This window comes from Symphalangus syndactylus, chromosome 10, assembly GCF_028878055.3.
Source record: "Symphalangus syndactylus isolate Jambi chromosome 10, NHGRI_mSymSyn1-v2.1_pri, whole genome shotgun sequence".
Taxonomy (NCBI): Eukaryota; Metazoa; Chordata; class Mammalia; order Primates; family Hylobatidae; genus Symphalangus; species Symphalangus syndactylus.
Window position 1 is genome coordinate 18965906 of NC_072432.2, and position 19559 is coordinate 18985464.

Sequence of the window (19559 nt, forward strand, 5' to 3'; positions counted from 1 at the left end):
CCATAAGAAGTTAAGGATTTTTTTCCATTCATTTTCATTTCACAATATCCTTCAAGAAAAAGAGAACTGTTTTGACTTTTTTTAAAAACACAATTTGCGGTTCAGAGGCGTGAAAAGCCATCCTGAGACATTGATGAGACAGCGAAGGACCCTAGAGATGTATGGGTGTCTTCTCTGCCTCTCAATATTACATAAGCCAGTATCAAAGTTCCCATGCTGGCATGCGTCCAGGTTAGAGGGACACAGCTCTTTAATGACTCCTCCATAAAAATAAAAAGTCAGTTCTCTTTAAAATTAGAAAATGATTTATAACAAGCTGAAAAGGTTTGGTTTTGTCTTCCAAAAATGATAAAGATGGTGCTTGGAATAGTGACTATTCTTAAAGACCTTTCTAACTCTACTACCATGGAAGAGACAATAAGAGAAGTAATACCCTTAGGTATGTATGAAGTTAATAAACCCCACATCAGTAACTTTTGGGTAAACAGTGTTCTATTTCCCAGTATACAACAGGGACAGTGGATTTACTTTGAAAAGTATAAAGTTAGTAAAAGTTACAAACATAAATTCCCCCATATCAGTTTGAAAATAGATACTGATTTTATGTTTTCGGTAGAAATATGGCTAGGCATAGTGGCTCATGCCCGTAGTCCTAACGCTTTGAGAGGCCAAGATGAGTGGATTGCCTGAGGCCAGGAGTTCGAGACCAGCCTGGCCAACATGGCGAAACCCCATCTCTACTAAAAAATAGAAAAATTAGCTGGACGTGGTAATGCATGCCTGTAGTCCCAGCTATTTGGGGGGCTGAGGCATGAGAATGGCTTGAGCCTGGGAGGCGGGGGTTGCAGTGAACCAAGATCATACTGGTGCACTCCAGCCTGTGCAGCAGAGCGAGACCCTGTCTCAAAAAAAAAAAAGAAAAAAAAGAAAGAAAGAAATATATTACATAAAACTGTGACTACTTTGTATTTCATTGGGATTATTTACACTTTTAAAGTTGTAACATTACAATTTTGCTGCAATTTTGAATGTAAATAATTGTACCACTACAATCACTACGTCACCTTGAAGCATTTCATGGTTTTGCTCTGGTGAATTTTTCTATAGTATTCCCAAATAATGCCTATTACAGGATATAAGGTATATAAAGTATAATAAAACATATAATTGGAACAAAACCATGGAACTTACCTTGCTGGCCTGTGAGACAGTGTAAGTGCTGGAAGTCTCTAAACTGCTCCATTTTATGGTGGTCAGGTGAACAGGTGCTGGAGGGAACCCACTGTAAGAGCAATGTCCAAATGTCTCGTTTTATTCTAAGGACAATAGAAGATACTTGCTTACCTATGAGAGAAACAGAATAAGATAGGTTTACCAAGGAAAAGGCATTAAATTTAAACAGTGCAAAAGAGGCTGTGGCAAGGGAAAGATAAGACACGGGAATGGAGAAAAGAGGTAGAAAGATTTTCTTTATGAAGTTGGAGAAAAGCCCGCCAGCTCACCAATACCCTCGAACGCATCCAATTCGAATATATCCTCCCATCCCTGCTCCTCTGTGCTTCCCCACCCCAAACGCCACACCCAGAGAGTATTCTAAAAGTTTTCATGTGCGCACAGTTGTTTGTTTTTGAAATAATGTGCTTAATATCAAAACTATTTTCAATAGAACTCATTTAATTTTTAATATGAACTCTTAAACACAGCTACCAAATTTTTTTTTGCAAGGGTGTCCTCAGCGCTCATTTTTTGTGTGAACTAGCGTGAGTGTGTTTCGAGTGAGTTTTTGGGGTATTGTTATTTGAGATGAACAGCTCTGACAATAGGGAGGCCTGCTGTGCCCACTCATTGTGTGCGTGTGTGCGCATGTGGGCTCCCGCACCGCGCCACAGCATGCACCTTACAGTATAGGAGCCTGGATAATTAGATAAAGTCAGACCCCCAGATTTAGGTTGTGATAATTAGTGGGTACGTTTTCCTTAGGCACAGCTTCATCATAATTGCACACGCTTCAAAATCCTGCCAAGATACTTTCTTTTTTCTCCCCACCTCTTTATGATTTTTTTTTTTTTTTTTTTTTTTTTTTTTTGGTTTGTTTGGAGTATGTCATTCTTTTCTTTCATGCTCAGGAGAACTTCCAGTGGTGAATTCATCAGCTGGATCAAACTGCTGTACTTGTAACTGCCAGTCAACATTGCAGGCCATTCTACAAGAGCTCAAGACCATGAGGAAATTAATGCAAATTCAAGCAGGTACAAGGATCAGGCCTCGGAATGAGTCCTTTGATTTTTAATGCATATCTGACATCTTCCGTTGGAATGTTCATTGTGCTTTTATTAAAGCTGCCTTCTCACCTTGCTGTCTTGCTGTGCCTTTTCAAGTATCTGTTTTTTCAGCTTTCTCTACAGTCCATTTTTCCTTTAGCAAATCAAACATATTTTGTCTTGCTACTGATACAGCTCATATAATTATGTATATGTACTCGATAGACTTCATTCCATGATCTCCTAGTACTTCACAAATGTCAGTTAATTAAATTTGGGAGCAACTGTGTATGGAGGGGTCCTTTGGGAAGCATGGGCTTCAGTGTTCAAGGACTAAGCAGATAAGAAATGTGGAGCCCCAGGCTATGCTTTGTGGCTTTTCTTTCTCCTGTTCAGGATGCGGAAGCTCAGAGATCCTCCCTGTTCTGTCGTCTTTGTTTATGTGACTCCTTTTTGTTTTCACTGCCATCAGGCAAGTTGAGGGACGGAAGAGCAGTGGATTTGTAACTTGGGAGTGGACGCCAATTTCTGCTTTTGGAGCTGTGTGGCGCGTCTGAGCTTCCTGTTTCGCATCTGTAAATGGAGAATTCATATCTAACTCACAGGGCTGTTGTCAAAATAGAATGATGTAGTAGGTGTAAATGAACCTTATAAGGCGTGGTACAAGCCTAAGCTGTTTCGTTAGCGTGGTCTTAAAGTCCATGGAGCGGTCTACAGAAGTCAGGAAGTCTAGGTCTTCATTATAGCAGCTGTATTTTCTGATCTGCACAATTGAGGGAAAACGGATTTGTTTTTGTCACAGGTACAAGAAAGAAATCATTGTATTAAGTTTTCCCTCTTGTCAAGGGACATCACCACTTGATCTAAGCCATGTCGTGACTGGCTTTCCTGCCCTTTCATCAGAATGGTAGTCCGGAAGGTCGTCACTCAGAAGCTGTTCAGGATGTCATTTAGTGAATTCTAGTATAATTTTAATATTCAGTGATGTGGGTTTTGATATAAAAAGCTTAATACTTAGATACATCAGTCACCCAAGATCACATTGAAGTAATGTGAGCTACTTTCTGAAAAACAGCATCTTTTTATTTGAGACGGAGTTTCACTCTTGTTGCCCAGGCTGGAGTGCAATGGCACGATCTCGGCTTACCGAAACCTCTGCCTCCCAGGTTCAAGCGATTCTCCTGCCTCAGCCTCCCTAGTAGCTGGGATGACAGGCATGTGCCACCACGCCTGGATAATTTTTGTATTTTTAGTAGAGATGGGGTTTCTCCATGTTGGGCAGGCTGGTCTCGAACTCCCGACCTCAGGTGATCTGCCCGCCTCAGCCTCCCAAAGTGCTGGGATTACAGGCGTGAGCCACCGCGCCCAGCTAAACAGCATCTTTTTAAGCACTGAATTTGGTTTTACCCCAAGGAAGCATTTTGCTCAGGTCAGTAAGCACTGGACTCACCTTGTTCCACTACGATAATCTGTGTTCTTATTAACCTGGCGGAGGTTAACATCTCCTAAATAAGGAGCTCAGAAAGAAAGGTTACTTTATGATGTTCGGATTCTTTTCTCCGAGGAGGAATTTGTTAGCACTTAAGAAAATATGCATATGAAATTGTAATGATTTGTTTTGTCACTTAAGCTCCTTACTACTGAAATGGCAAACTACAAATTGCAACCATTTAAATCCTTGACGGAAGCCTTTTTAGAATCTATTAAGTAAATGCCACTTTGTCGCTATGTTTTCTTTTCTGAACCTTTGCAGATTAGGGAGGTAAACGATTCCAAAGCTGTAGGATGGCACAAAGGATAAACTGAATAAATTACTCTCCTTTAATTTTCTTAAACTTAAAAATTTGTGTCATGTGGGTAGATTTACTTAAGGTTTAATGCCTGAAGACTTAGATTTAAATTACATTTAGAAAGTTTCACCTTTCTTTTAAGAAGACAGGGAATAAGACCTAGAGGTAAGATCTGGATGCCAGAGACTTGGGCTGTGTCTAGATTTGCAAAAGGAGAAGAAAAACTCAGATAGTCCCCGTGTTCCTTAAACCAAAACGTTTTCATTTCTAATTTAGAATCATGAGGCTTAGCAAGGCCTGGGGCCTAGACCATCGTGATCATTATTTGAGGTCCCTTTGACCCTGAGGGTGCAGACCCAACCTTGAGGGGGAATGCAGATAGAGCAAAGAGAAGTTCCCAACTCTGGCTGCACAGCAGAATCACTGGAAGAGCTTTCAGACAATGCTGATTCCCAGGCAGCATGCCTGGAAGTGTCAGTTCATTTAGTCTGGGGTGGGGCTGAGGCATTTCAGTGTTTTTGTTTGTTTTTGTTTTTTGTTTTGAGACACAGTCTCACTCTGTCGCCAGGCTGGAGTGCAGTGGCGTAATCTCGGCTCGCTGCAACCTCCGCCTCCTGGGTTCAAGTGATTCTCCTGCCTCAGCCTCTCGAGTAGCTGGGACTTCAGGTGCCCACCACCATGCCCAGCTAATTTTTGTATTTTTAGTAGAGACGGGGTTTCACCATGTTGGCCAGGATGGTCTCGATCTCTTGACCTTGTGATCCGCCCACCTCGGCCTCCCAAAGTGCTGGGATTACAGGGGTGAGCCACCATGCCTGGCCCAGCATCTCAGTTTTTTTAAACTCGAGTGATTCTAATGTATAGCCAAGGTAGAGAACCATTGAGCTAGACTAATTACTGGTTTAAAAACTTCTGTGCTTTTATGTAGTGCAATTAGTTTGCTTCTAATATTTATGAATTGCTTTTGAATTTGAAGACAAAAATATCAGGATCAAAGTGTAAATATTCTTTATTTTCAGACTGATAAGAGGTAAGAGGAGGTGATTCATGTTTATATGCGTTTAAAGACCTTTAGTTTTCACTTGTCCTATAGGTTCATTTCTGTTGAAAAGCAGGGACATCCTATAGTCATATTAAGAAGCTATATTAATACTTGAGGATTTAAACAATGATGCCATGTTTTCCAATTACACTTTCCAAGAGAGTATTTTTAAATGGCTAGCAAACATTACTTCCCAGAGTGCACCTGTGAGAACTGTAACTTACCATCCTGGATTTCTGTAAGTATAGAATCAGGTTGAATACTTGGTTCCTGTACTGTGCTTTTCATGTTTGGAACTGTTTCTAGATTTCACTGATTTGCTTGACTTGTTCAGAAAGATATTGCTCCTTCAATTATGTGAAACCGAGGTCTAGAGAAGTAGCCTTGTCTGAGGCCATGTAGTAGGGTGCTCTGGAGGTGGTTGATGTGTGGAGAATATTTGTTTGGTGAGGAAGGATTCACTGGTCCTAATTAAGTAACTAACAGGCTTTTCCCACATGCTTACTGGTCCCTAATATAGAATCATCCCAGACTGCTTCTTTTGATCAGTCTTGCCCAAATGATCATCACTGTCTCATCTTTGTCAGTTTTAGCACCTGTAGATTATTAGGAACTGATCAGTCTAACCCCAAATGACATTGGAATAGTCCTGAAACAGGCTTACAAGGAAGCACAGCCGTCTCCATCCAAATTTAAATTCCGAAGTTCTTATTGATTTAGAAGCGTCCTGTGATTTATAAAGCCATGCTCAGGTGTTTTCTCACAGCTCACGATCCTTTCCCTGCACTGAACCCCACAGCAGTATGCCGTCCCGACTCACCTGCAGTAACGCTTTCTCCTGAGTATTTTTCTGCCTTTAGGACTTGAAAGTGCTTCAGAGCCTGCGTCTGGTAACCGTTAGGTCCAGTGGGAGATTTATTTAGTGTGCTTCATCCTGGAGTTCTCCTCGTTTCGGTTTCAGTTTGTAGATCACATGCATAGACCGGAGATAAGTTTTCCTAAGTCAGACACATGTGCCTGTACCATATTTTTGTTTATTATTTGCAGTTGGAACTCAAAACAGACAACAACCCCCAATTTCCCTTATATGCTCCCAGCGAACTGCTGTCTCACGAAAGAGAAATAAAAAGAAAAAAGTGCCCCCAAAGACTGTGGAACCTCTTACTGTGAAACAGAAGCCCAGTGGGTCAGAGACGGAGAAAAAGGCGGTGGTGGCCTCTGAGCTATCTGCTCTCCAGGCAGCCGAGCACACCTCCCCGGAGGAGAGCCACGTTCTAGGATTCGGCATTGTTCTGGAATCACCTTCCTCAGATGTAAGTTGCCATTTTCTGGCTGCTGACTCTAATGCTATGTAACTTTCAGGAATTTTATAGTATTTATAGATTTCCCTTTTGACAACTGGAGAAACTTGCAGAATATATGTGGGAAAGAAGAAAAGAAGACTGGTAATAATTTTCTTGTCTGGAGTATTCTTTTCTGAAAATGTTATGCCTTATTTATTTAGACAGGTTTCCAGTCTTTGTCTCCGAAAGGAGGAGGGTGATGGCGTAAATAATCTGCCCACTAATTTCTTTTGCATTTTTAATTTTGCAGTGGCAGTTTTCAATTTCCTTAGTGTAGAGACCTAAAAGAATATAATTAAATCCTTTGTAGATGGGCATAAATGAACAGAACCATACAGATAAGGTCACACCTTTCTGGAAACACAAACTAATAATAAAAAAGGAGCAGTCATACTAATTCTGTTTTATAGATGCAAGCCACACTGCTAATTAGGTGGCAGCGCCATGCCATTTACTCCGTGTAATGATAGGTTAACACTCTGCAAAGGTTTTTCTATTTTAATATCATAGCCAGAATGTTGCCGCAGTCCAGAATGTTGGATGACATCCGAGATAACCATCTGACTTGCTATTTTACATTCATAGGACCATAAACGAATTTGTTTAATAGTGCACTATATTTGCAATTGCATTTCTATTTACAATGCCTTTCTCTAAGTATGTTTGTGTTGTGAACCTTAACTTGTTGGGTGAGTTCTTAAAATAAACAAGAATGGGGGATCTATTCTTATCAGATTGCATAGGATGAGAATCCTGCTGCGAACTCCCACAGGCCTGTATGGGATTGGAGGTTGGCCGTACCTTTTAAACTTTAAGTAGGAAACAAATTGCTTTTTTAAAAAGTGTTTTAAAATTTTTGAAAGAAATTGTGGGAAGACAGTTTGCTAGGGTATATCCACATTGGGTTTTTAACAAAGGGAGGGGTCAAAAATAATCATCTTGTGACTTTTTTAGATTGGAAAGTTGTTGGAACTTTTACCTAATTCTCGGTGTTAAAGTTTCTTTTTTTTTTTTTTTTAAATCTATATACACTTGCTACAATTGTTAAGAAGTTCATCTAGACTAAAAATTTAATTTTAAATCATCTTTAATGATGGTAACGTTCTATTCTGGACCAGTCACCTCATGCAATGATATCATATTGCTATTGCAACTAGGGCCCTGAGTCAAACCCCAGGTAGATCACATATTCGGAAAGAGAGGTAAATTATTCCTCAACACAAAGTACATTCAGTCCTTAAATTTTCTAAGCATTTTTTTTTTTTTTTTTTTTTTAGACAGAGTCTCGCTGTGTCGCCCAGGCTAGAGTATAGTGGCATGATCTCCACTCACTGCAACCTCCACCTCTCGGGTTCAAGCAATTCTCCTACCTCAGCCTCCTGAGTAGCTGGGACTGCAGGTACTTGCCACCACCCCCGACTAATGAAAACTCAGTTAGCTGTTGATTGTCTTGGAAGAATAACATGCTTCTAAAGAAAAGTGAGGCCAGGCACGGTGGCTTACGCCTGTAATCCCAGCACTTTGGGAGGCCAAGGTGGGCAGATCACTTGAGGTCAAGAGTTCGAGACCAGCCTGGCCAACATGGCGAAACCCGTCTCTACTAAAAATACAAAAATTAGCTGGATGTGGTGGCACATGCCTATAGTCCTAACTACTCGGGAGGCTGAGACACGAGAATCGCTTGAACCCAGGAGGCAGAGGTTGCAGTGAGCCGAGATTACACCACTGCACTCCAGCCTAGGTGACAGAAGGAGATTCCGTCTCAAAAAAAAAAAAGCAAAAACAAAAACAAAAAAACAAAATCATAGGCTTGGGCAAGTGGCCCAGGGTTGCTAGAACAGCTGTCTGGCCGGCATTGATAAAAGTAGGGTGAGGTGAGAGAGTGAAAGTCCAGGTGAGGCCTTCAGCCTTTATCTGTGGGCAGGAGGGAGCCATTCCAAGTTTCCAGTAAAGGAAGAATTGTGCCTGTATCTTAGAACCGTAGCTAGAACAGCATGCAGCTGACAGAAAGATAGAGATAGCTGGAGGAAGATGCGTGCAGCCTGCCAGGCAGGAGATCAGGAGGGCTAGACAGGAGCAGTGAGCCTGGAGAGGAGAGCATGGAGAGACATTCAGGAGGAACACGGGGACTGAGTGGGAAATGAGCCCTGGGTTCCCATCTGGGAAACTTGCTGGGTTATAGCTGCAGCTGGGACTTCAACTGAGACGCGGAGAGCAAGAGCAGTGCAGGCTTTCAGCTCTGGATGGGAAGGAAAAGTGAATTTCATATCCTCAACACGTTCGCTAGACACCTCGAGCACAGGAGAAAGATTAGCACTGGAAACGATGAAAAGTGACACTGGAAACCCATGCTTTATCGCTTTTGTAAATATAAAAAACTTACAGTGTATAGAGTTCCCTTTTTGCGTTGTGACTCATAGTGTCACCCAAATGCCAATGTATATACCCATAAGGCCCCACAAGGGGCTGTCAATCATGGCAGATCAGCCACTGTCTTCAAACTGATAACAATAGTCCCTACTCAGATGCAGAAACACACTAAGTTCTAATCAGAACCAACCAAAATGTCAAAAATGGCAGAGTGTTGTGGGCATCAAATGAGATACAGTATATGGGAAAATCCTGTAGCAGTGCCTGGCACATAAAAGGTACTCAATAAATGTTATTTGTTTAATCTGCGAAGGAGGAAACATCTGCATTTGCATTAAGCACGATATACAAAACAAACTTAGGAAACATTAAGTCTAGGACTTAGCTTTAAGGAGAGCCTCCTCCTCAATTTCACTGCAGTTTACTTGTTTTTTCCTGTTCCTCCTCTCTGTACCCACCCACTCCCCTTCAAGGCTCTACTGTGATTTGAACGATCCTCCTGGATAGAACTTCCTATACTGTTTGGTAAATATTTACACGTTAATGCATCCTTCCACCCCAGCTTCTCAAGAGCAGAGACTGTGATTATTAATAATAATAATAATAATAGTAATAGTATTCATGTGCCATCTTTGAGGTATTCTTCTTATCCGCTTTCTATGGGCAGCTTGCACAAGTTCACACAGCCAAGAAAAGTGGAGTGTGTCCCCCAACCCAGGTCTGTCATCTGCCCTTGTCCGCTGTGCACAGGACTTGCGGGTGCCCATTCTAGCCCAATGCCTGTGCGTGACGAACACTCAGCCACTGTTGAGGGGATGATTATCATATGAAAGAACTGAAAGTTTCAGCTGTGGCTGTTGATTCTGTTTACTTGGAAGTTTCTTGGGGAGAACTTCATGGGTCAGGGAGCAGGCTCTGAGGTCAGGCTGCCTGGGTTAGACTCTCAGCTGCGTGACCCTGAGCAATGAACCTGACCCTTCCCCACTCCACTTCTCTCTGTAGAATGGGGATAGCAAGTGCTTCCCTCCTGGAATTGGCTCATTGGAGGAATTAGATGAAGTCATCCTTGTGGAGCACTTAGAACAAGGCCTGGCTCATTTTAAGCACTCAATAAATATTAGTTCTTTTTTTAACCTTCGCATTCTTACTTCAGTGTCTTTATGGGAATAAATATTTTAAAATAAAACATCTATATCTATCAGTGAAAAAATACACGTGAACAAGTAGTGTTTTTAGAAAGGGAATAGACTGAAATACTTCTCTTTTGGGCAGGAGTATTTCACCCTTTTAAAAGTAACATATTATTAAATAAAATTCGAACCTCAATTATACACAGAAGCAGAAACCCAAAACTAAATTTCAGATTTAAATACAGTATTTAGGCCGGGCGCGGTGGCTCATGCCTGTAATCCCAGCACTTTGGGAGGCCAAGGCGGGTAGATCAGGAGGTCAGGAGATTGAGACCATCCTGGCCAACATGGCAAAACCCCGTCTCTACTGAAAATAAAAACAAATAGCAGCGCAGTGGTGCATGCCTGTAATCCCAGCTACTCGGGAGGCTGAGACAGGAGAATCGCTTGAACCCGGGAGTCAAAGATTGCAGTGAGCCGAGATTGCACCACTGCACTCCAGCCTGGCGACAGAGTGAGACTCCATCTCAAAAAAAAGAAAAAAGAAAATACAGTATTTAATTCTTTCTTCATGAGTTCACAACCCAATACTCTACCAATACTGAGAGAAGACAGTTGTTAATTTCTTATGGTCGCTGTTTTTCAAGATTATATATATTGATTTGTGTTTTTCAGAGCAGATATACATGGCCTAAGTTTGTTTTGTTGTTGTTGCTTTTCGTTTCTTGTTTTTCAGCTTGGTGAAACAATCAGATTAGTTTTTAACAATATTTAAAAATAATTTTTAATAATAGGAAATGTTTTTCTATCTGTTGTAGTTACTATAAATAATCTCCAGTAATCCTAGATTATGCCAGTTTAAAAGTTTTCAGAAGATAAATTGTGGATATTCATCAAAATATCTGTATTGGAAATCTGCTTGCTTTTTTTTTTTTTTTTTTTGTAATTGAGACAGAGTCTTGCTCTGTCATCCAGGCTGGAGTGCAGTGGCATGATCTCAGCTGACTACAACTTCCACCTCCAGGGTTCAAGCAATTCTCCTGCCTCAGCCTCCTGAGTAGCTGGGACTATGGGTGCCTGCCACCATGCCCAGCTAATTTTTGTGTTTTTAGTAGAGACAGGGTTTCACCAGGTTGGCCAGGCTGGTCTCGATCTCCTGGCCTCAAGTGATCCATCCGCCTCGTCCTCGCAAAGTGCTGAGATTACAGGCGTGAGCCACCATGCCCGGCCTTGAAATCTGTTTTCTTAACACCTTCTTGGCCCAATAGATAAAGCGATCCACTGGGATCAAGTAAAGTAAACCAAGCAAATGATTTTTTAAATTTACTCATCAACACATTGAAATTGAGGCCATTGGCCAGGCGTGGTGGCTCACGCCTGTAATCCTAGCACTTTGGGAGGCTGAGGTGGGTAGATCACCTGAGATCAGGAGTTCGAGACCAGCCTGATCAACATGGAGAAACTCCATTTCTACTAAAAATATAAAATTAGCCAGGCGTGGTGGTGCATGCCTGTAATCCCAGATACTCGGGAGTCTGAGACAGGAGAATCGCTTGAACCTGGGAGGCAGAGGTTGCGGTGAGCCAAGATCGCACCATTGTACTCCAGCCTGGGCAACAGAGCAAGACTCCGTCTCAAAAAAAGAAAAAGAAAAAAAAAGAAAAGAAATTGAGGCCGTGTATGCCTGAGAGTGTAAGTTCCAGCACAGGCTGCAGGAGTTCAGATCTTTGCTTCATCATATATTAGCTGGATAATGTTAAACAAGTTACTTCACTTCTCTGAGCCGTAGTTTTTGCATCTGCAAACTGGGAAAATAATAGTAGTCATTTCATAGGGTGAAAATCAAATTAGAAAAAATCTGTGTGATATGTGTTAGCCTAGGGCCTGGAATATAGTAAATAGCAAATAAATGTTAATTATATTGCTGTTTTCCAGGGCATACTGAAGTGTGTGAAATAGTCCCTGCCCTTGAAGGAGCACATGAAGGAAAATTCACAAACAGTAATTATAATAGCGTAGGACGTCAGCTGTGGCGCAGGCAGTCGGGTCACCTGGGAGCCTGGATAGTCTCTCAGAGTGGACATCTTGGAGGAGCCATTTCAGTGGCCTTAGGAGAGAAGAAGCTAAATTGCAGTGGTTAGACTCTTACATATTGCACATTTTGGCTCAAATATCTTTAGCATAAATCAAGCCCTAGTCTTCAGAGTCATTAATTTATTACCTGAAGAAGGAAAAAGCTAAAAGCATCTCTAAAAGATGGGAATGTCTCATTATGCAAGTACATGGAGAAAATTTCAAGGGACCAAATTGTATTCTCTTCTAAAATTGAATGCTTAGCTCTACCAAAATATTGTCAACTAAAAATGTCTATAAAGAATTGGCTGTTGGATGACTTCTTGTCATTTTTATCCCATTCAACATTCGCTATAGGCTATCGTGTAAATTACACCTACTTTTGGATAGGACTTTTAGCTGAGCATTTTTTGCTTAATGAAAAGAGGGCAGCCACCTTCCACTATGAGCCTTGACGTAGGACACGAGCATGCTTCCGCCCCATCCACACTGCAGCTCAGGCCCGCTATGTCCCCAGGCCACCTCTGTTCTGAGCTGCTCAACAGGAACACGCTCTTGTTGCTACCCTCCTCATGGGCTATGTTCTCAGCATAGCATTTAATAAATGACAGGCTGTGCATGTTGGCTCCCGCCTGTAATCCCAGCAGTTTGGGAGGCCAAGGCAGGAGGATTGCTTGAGGCAAAGAGTTGAGATCAGTCTGGGCAACAAAGCGAGACCCCCCTCTCTGCAAAATATATAAATACATACATTTTAAAAATTTGCTGGGCATGGTAGCACATGCCTGTAATCTCAGCACTTTGGCAGGCTGAGGAGGGAGGATCACTGGAGGCCAGGAATTCAAGACCAGCCTGGGCAACATAGTGAGACTCTATCTGTACAAAAAAAATTTTATTTAAATTAACTGGCCACACACTTGTAGCCTAAGCTACTCAGGAGGTTGAGGTGAGAGGATCACTTGAACCCAGGAGTTGGAGGCTGCAGTGAGCTGTGATCCCACCACTGTACCCCAGCTTGGGCACCAGGTTGAGATCCTGTCTCTAAAAAATAAAAATAAAATTTAAAAATAGAAAATAAATGATAATAGTGATTCTTGCTATGTCTGCCTGGGGCAGACCTGAGTTACAGGAACATTTAGTTTTTATCAGACAGAAGCATATCACATTTATGGGCAAAATTAAATCAATTATGGGGGAAGTTTGTGTTTTAAAATTTGTTTTCTTAAACTGAAGCACATTTTCCTCAAAATACATCTAATATACTACAAAATAAACACAAGAACAAAAGATCATTATATATAGTGGTATGGACATAGACCAAATTCACATCCTTTAACCACTCTTATGAATCCTGTTATAAGCTTTTCAGCCCCAAATCAGTTAGTCTTGTTCAGCAGGATCCTGCCTCTTCGTCTGTAATTTTCTTTCAGCTTTTGGTCCTGAGCCAGCCTGAGACTGACCAGCCACACAGCCCCCCAAATCCCCACCAGCATATGACCTCGTCCAAACAGCCCTGTGCACATGCCTGCAAAGGTGACCCTATATAATACACAGAATCTGTACACTATTAATCTGCCATCGAAAATATGGGGTTAATGCCCAGTATGATTATTTGTGCGCTTCTTTTAACCAGTGACCACATGTAGCTTTTTATGTATCTTACTGTAATTTACTTATTAATACCTTACTGATACCTTATATAGAATAGCCTATGGTAGAAATAGTCCCTCCATGGTTAACTAGCATGATCTTCTAAAAATTATCTTAATTTGTATTCTTTCAATTATACAGGGGAGTCACGTGATGTGCTCATGGGGACTTGGGAGTGTAACGGGGCAGAGGGGTGGGGAAGGACCATCTTCATTTACCTAGTTAGGAGATTCCCCAGCCAAACTAGATCTTAACCCCAGCTACTTCTAAGCAAAGGGAGACCACAGTTGATATGCAAAGAGACAAATTCGTGAAAGTCCACAGGCCTGGATCCAGGACATTTTCAAGAGTGTTGGTGACTGTGTATGCAGTGTTTGCCTCCAGAACTTCACCCAGTGTGAGATGAATAAGGAAAAGTCAGCATTTGATACACATTGTTGTACTAAGTGGCCAAGGTACCTAAAATAGGCAGGACATAGATGAAAATCCAAATTTATAGTGGGAATTCAGACTCCCAACTCTTAAAACGATGACTCTAAGTGTCTTAAATCCTGCCCGAACTTTAGATTGTTATTTTGAACTGTTTGTTTAGACATCATCATTTAAAAATCGTATTACTTCAGTAATCACTAAAATCTGTAAATTAACATATTCGCTTTCTATTTTGGCTTCAGTATCAAATTGTGAATCTGTCAAGAGAAGTCTAGTTTTCAAAATGTTACTCATTTGGAAGAGTGTCGGTTTCTGTCATAGCTATCAGTAAGCAGAGAGATCTCATTTAAACTAGAGCCAGTAAACTAAGAGATTCAATGATACAATTAAAGAAAGAGCTTTATCCTGTTTTTAAATATACGTACAAAGATGTGGATCATTATGTGATAGTAATCCACTATGATTATATTTATCAAATGGAGGAAATAAAAAGATTTCATAGTGAAAATGTGAGATTAGTGAACATCATCTTTTCTTCGTGTTTCAGAAAACAAAGCTGCCCTCTTTTGTTCTTTTAAGGCGTTGTTGCCTTGCGGCACCTGGCACACGTAGATAGCATTGGCGCTCGTTCACTCCTGGCTCAGAAATCTGAATAGGAGACAGGCCGAGAAGAACAGGAAGGACAGAGCCCAGTCACCTGTGCCCCGGCTGCCGCTGCCACCACCGCCTCCACTAATCAGGCTACTTCCTCCTTTGTAAGGTGCTTGCAAGGGGGTGAGTTCATGTTCCTCGATCTGGAAAGAACAGTTCAAAATAACAGTATTTGGCAGTAGAAAGTGGAATGGAAAGCAGTGACAGCGTCTGCATTGGAAGTCTGTTAGCTCTCAGAAACCTCCAGATACTTAGTTGTTAGGAGTTGTGGCAGATACCAGAAACAGCAGCTATACCTGTCTCCTGAATCCGACCTTCAAGGTCCTGTTAAAACACTGTCCTATCCCCTCCTGAGCCCTAAGAGCCCCCTTCCTCCCGCACCCCCAGCAGCCAAGTCCTGCCTGATGCTGTCTCAGACAGCACTTGCTCTGTTCTCTCTCCTGTTTTATCACGTTCGACTTTATAGGATAGGTATTTGTGCATATGTCTTGCCTGCAGAACCAGCCTTCAGATTCCTACACATGGAGGGGGCTCAGTGAGTAGGTATTGAAACAGCTGGGTCACTGTTCTCCAGGTCACCCAACTCCTGGAGGTACCACATGAACTGTTAGAAGACACAGGTGTGCTGAGCACAGCGTGGCAAACTTTCAAACCCACTTTCTTTATACAGGGATAAAAGATCTGTGAATCAACACCAGTCATTTTAAATGAGTTCTTACATATTGTTTTGTTTATTCTGACAAATATCTATTGGGCAGTCAATGGGTGTTTGACACTCCAAATACAAGAGTCCTCATCCCAACGAGAAATGCAAACTCCCAGCTAAGCAAATGCTGCGTAAAAAGTGCTGTAAACAGAGTTCTTAGAAAATAGTATGAGCGCATGAAGAAGGGAGTGGCCAGTTCCGCCTGGTAGCTCATTCAGGTCAGTGTTTTTCAAACTGGGGTCCACATTCACGGGATGAATCAAAGGGGAAGTATCAGAGGTCACGTTTTAAGTACCTGTTTAATGGTATCAGAATCAAACTGAGATTTTATGAGTAACTAGTGTCCTTCCCCTTCCTCTCTTGCCATTAAGGGCGTCTGAACCACCCTAGACCCTCAAATAGCTGTGAGTAGCTGCTTCTGTAAGATAAACTTGGATTTTTTTTAATGGCTTTCAGATGATACAAGAGCACTTAGCAAAAATCCAAGATCAGTTCATTTAGAACAAAAGTTCTAAATGCAGCATAGGATATGCAAAATAAAACTCTGGTTATGAATAAAACTTCATCTTAGATTATGATGGTAAAATTCTCTCAATCCTAATATTGTCTACATTGAATCATTCAACAAAGACTTACTGAGTGCCTGGTATGTACCACCTCTGTTCTGGGAACTAGGGATGCAGCCTCCAGCTCAGACCACCTCCTCTGGAGACCTGGAACCAGCAAGCAGCAAGATGCAGAAGTTAAGGGGAAAGCCTGACAGTATGGCTCTTATAGTGATATTCACCAAACATTCAGAGACCAAACATGGAATGGCAAAGTGAAGCAGAAGCGTGAGATAACTTTCTGGATATTCCAGTTAAAAGTTCAATTTTGGAGGGACCAGGCCCAAACTCCTTCCTTTGTCATCCAAGGAATTTAAGCTATGCTCTGAGCCCTGTTTACTTTGACCATAGGTGGGGTGGCATGTTGAAAAGTGATAGGACAAAACCAAAAATAACCATTTTTACTATCCAGGAGAGAAATTAATCCCAGATCTTCACATTTCTGGTGTGATTTAGAAACTGCAAAGCAGGGCCAGTTTTGCAGAGTGATGAATAGGAGATCTAAGAATCAGCTTTGATAGCATGTCTTAATTCAGTGAGGTTTTCTTCAGACTTTTTTCCTAATAACAGTTTACCAATTGCATTTCTTCATATTAAAGTTATTATTTTATAGCTACCATGTCATAATCAACAACAAACTAAATGACTTAGTAGTGCAGGTTATGACTAATGAACTTTCATCTATTCCACAAGAAGTTATGGAGTGCCTGCTATATGCCAGATCCTAGAGATACAAAGTCTAAGCTTCAGGATCAGGAAGGGCTGCAATCTAATAAATAATTCTAATACAGTGTAAGAAATAGAATCATATGTCTGCTAAATGAACAGCAGGAACAGAGAGTTGTAGCCACCTCCATGGGCAGGAAGGAGTTACGAGATCAGTTCATTTGGAAGGCTTTGTAAAGGAAAGGGTATGAACTGGATTGAAAGATTCAAAGGTGAGTTATAAACCTCATGGCGTGCTGTTGGAGAAGGTGTGCTGAGCGCCGAGCGTGTGCGATAGCGTCCAAGTTGAAAGGCACCTTGGACGTCTTCTGATTCCATATCCCAGTCAGGATGTCCCTGCCAGGGAAGCAGTGTGCTAGCACATTGGTTTTCCAAGGGTGATCTGGGATATAGTTTCACATTTTCCTCCCAAAATTAGGGATGGGGAGTGGATTTAAATGGCCTGGGAAACCTGCTCATCATTTTTGCTTATTTTATGTATTAGTTTACAAAAGTTTTTATTGGGGGAAAAAATAGCTCTGCAGCTAAAAGCCACTGGCATAGTAGAAGGAGCCAGGGGCCTTCTGGGGTAGCCCCGTATTTGTGTCCTTAGGTGAAAGAAATTAAGTTATTTAGTGTATGAGAAAGTGATCTGTAACTGTACTGCACTGAGCACATTTGAATTATTTCTCAATCTTTTTTTTTATGATCTCTTTGGGCCTTAGTTCCTTTGTTTACAAAATGAGGATATTTCATCCAGAAGTCTCAACTCCCTGTTAGCTCTAGAATGATAGGATTTTGTGGTTATCCAGCCTTCTCTTGGCTATTTTCTTTCCATTGGTTTTGACAAGGCTCAATATTGGAATTAGAGCATCTTGTTTTGTAAGTTATAACTAGTCCTTGGTTTTATAAATAGCAGATGCTGGCACACAGAGAAAGCCAAGAGTGTTTTCATTTGTAGAATATGTACATTTCAGTAGCTAGTGATTTTTTTTGTTGCTTATGTACCCAAAGTCAAATGCTTCAAATCTTGCTTTTAATGAAATATTTGTGTTCTTTTGGTAGCCAGAAGTACAACTTGCTGAAGGCTTTGACGTGTTTATGCCTAAATCTCAGCTGGACTCTATATTGTCAAACTACACTCGCTCAGGAAGCCTTCTGTTTAGGAAACTGGTGTGTGCGTTTTTTGATGACAAGACTTTGGCTAACTCCTTACCCAATGGGAAGAGGAAAAGAGGACTCAATGACAACCGGAAAGGACTAGACCAAAATATTGTGGGTGCAATAAAAGGTTGGTCTGCATCATTTCATTTTGTGGGTTCTTCGTTGAGCTTTGCCCTCATTCCATAACGATGCAGCTGAAATTGTAGTAAACTGACTAGTGGCCAGTTTCATTTGCCCTTGGCAATTTAGCCATTCACATGGCTTTCGGGTGTGAGCTCTGTAATTCACCACCCCAAATACCACTAGAATTCATTATTCAAGGTAATGTTAATTTGTTAATAATTTAAGAGCCAGTTTGATCTGCTGCAGAACCAAAATGAAGTTTTTTCTTGACTTTTAAAATGCAGGTAATTTGTAATTTCTAACTAAGAGCTTCCCCAAAATATGACTTCAACTTAAAGTTTTAGTTATGAGAATAAAGTTATGATGCTTTAAAAAAAAAAAAAAAAAAGATAAAGTAAAATGGTTCTCTCCAAAGTTTAGAGTTGCTTTACCAGGTTGTTGCTTCTAAAGACATTTTAAATCTAAGCGACCTTACTGTGACATCAAACCCTGTGCGTCCCCCCACACGTGCCTGGCCTGCTCTTCTCCCTCTTGTTTTGTGCCATGGAGTCATGCCAGCTCCATGCAGAGACCACCATGGGTCTCTCTCCCTTGAGCATGCGTCTGTATTCCACTGCACTACGATGACCAGGCAGGGGCACGTGGGAGCACCTCTGCATTTATATCCAGTGCCACATCCTAAACCTACTTCTCTTAACTTTAAAATGTCCATAATCAGCAATCTGATGAATGTAACTTTAGGAAATAGAAGAACTTAGTTCTTACCAAAAAGAACATAAACCAAGTCTCAAATCTAAACACAACTCCATGAAAATGAGATTCTGAATCAGGCCTTGCTTAAAACTGGAATAACGGATAGGGGTGCTATGCTTCCTAGCTCAGTTCCTGCACTGTTCAGTTGTGAAGTGGGACTGCCTCGGAGGGCCTTCTCTGCCCCCTTCTGTTCCCCATTATCTGGCAAAATGAGTAAATGAATTCAATAGTGTTTAAAGGATGCTTGAAAGTCCACAATTAACTTTATAAAATAATACGGTATTTAAATGGAACTAGCAAGTACCAAGCATCCTTTGTTCATGGCCAGAAGGACATAAGCCTTCATTAACAGAGAATTTCTCAAGCTCAATCAGAATTTTTTCACTTAAAGTGACAGTTGTATTAAATACGAAAAGCTACAGAGATATCACAAACTGTGCCATTTCTGAAAAGAATGATTCAGCCTGAAGTGACACTACAAACAACATGACAGAATTTGAAAAATGGTCAGTGATGTAAGTAGGACTTCCTGAAGTGAAGAAGGGTCCCTTCTCAAAACAGGAAGGTCAAGGCTACTGATGCTTTTCTGAAATACAGCAAGGAATTGTTTTAATTTTCTTTTTTTTCTCCAGGGCAGCATATTAATATTATGAAAGCATTTGGAAATTAGGGAACCATAAATGACCATAGTCCATTTTAATGACAGTAGAAGAGTCATCCTAATAATAGATAGTAAAGAAGTAGATCGTGACAAATGGATCAAT

General features: G+C 41.2%; 2 protein-coding genes across 15 annotated transcripts in view; one reads left to right on the top strand and one right to left on the bottom strand.

Moving 5' to 3' along the window:
• The window catches only part of PRPF18 (pre-mRNA processing factor 18), a 132619-nt gene extending 131366 nt beyond the window's left edge, over positions 1 to 1253 (bottom strand). Inside the window, exon 1 of the mRNA XM_055296577.2 lies at positions 1192 to 1253. The gene's annotated coding sequence lies outside the window, so the exon portion shown is untranslated. The remainder of the gene's footprint in view (positions 1 to 1191) is intronic.
• The window catches only part of BEND7 (BEN domain containing 7), an 87180-nt gene that overhangs the window by 30212 nt on the left and 37409 nt on the right, over positions 1 to 19559 (top strand). For all 14 annotated transcript variants that reach the window (XM_063610128.1, XM_063610129.1, XM_063610133.1 and 11 more), the window contains exons 4-6: positions 2127 to 2249; positions 6141 to 6406; positions 17821 to 18046. In XM_063610128.1, the coding sequence (XP_063466198.1) occupies positions 2127 to 2249; positions 6141 to 6406; positions 17821 to 18046 (615 nt within the window). The remainder of the gene's footprint in view (positions 1 to 2126; positions 2250 to 6140; positions 6407 to 17820; positions 18047 to 19559) is intronic.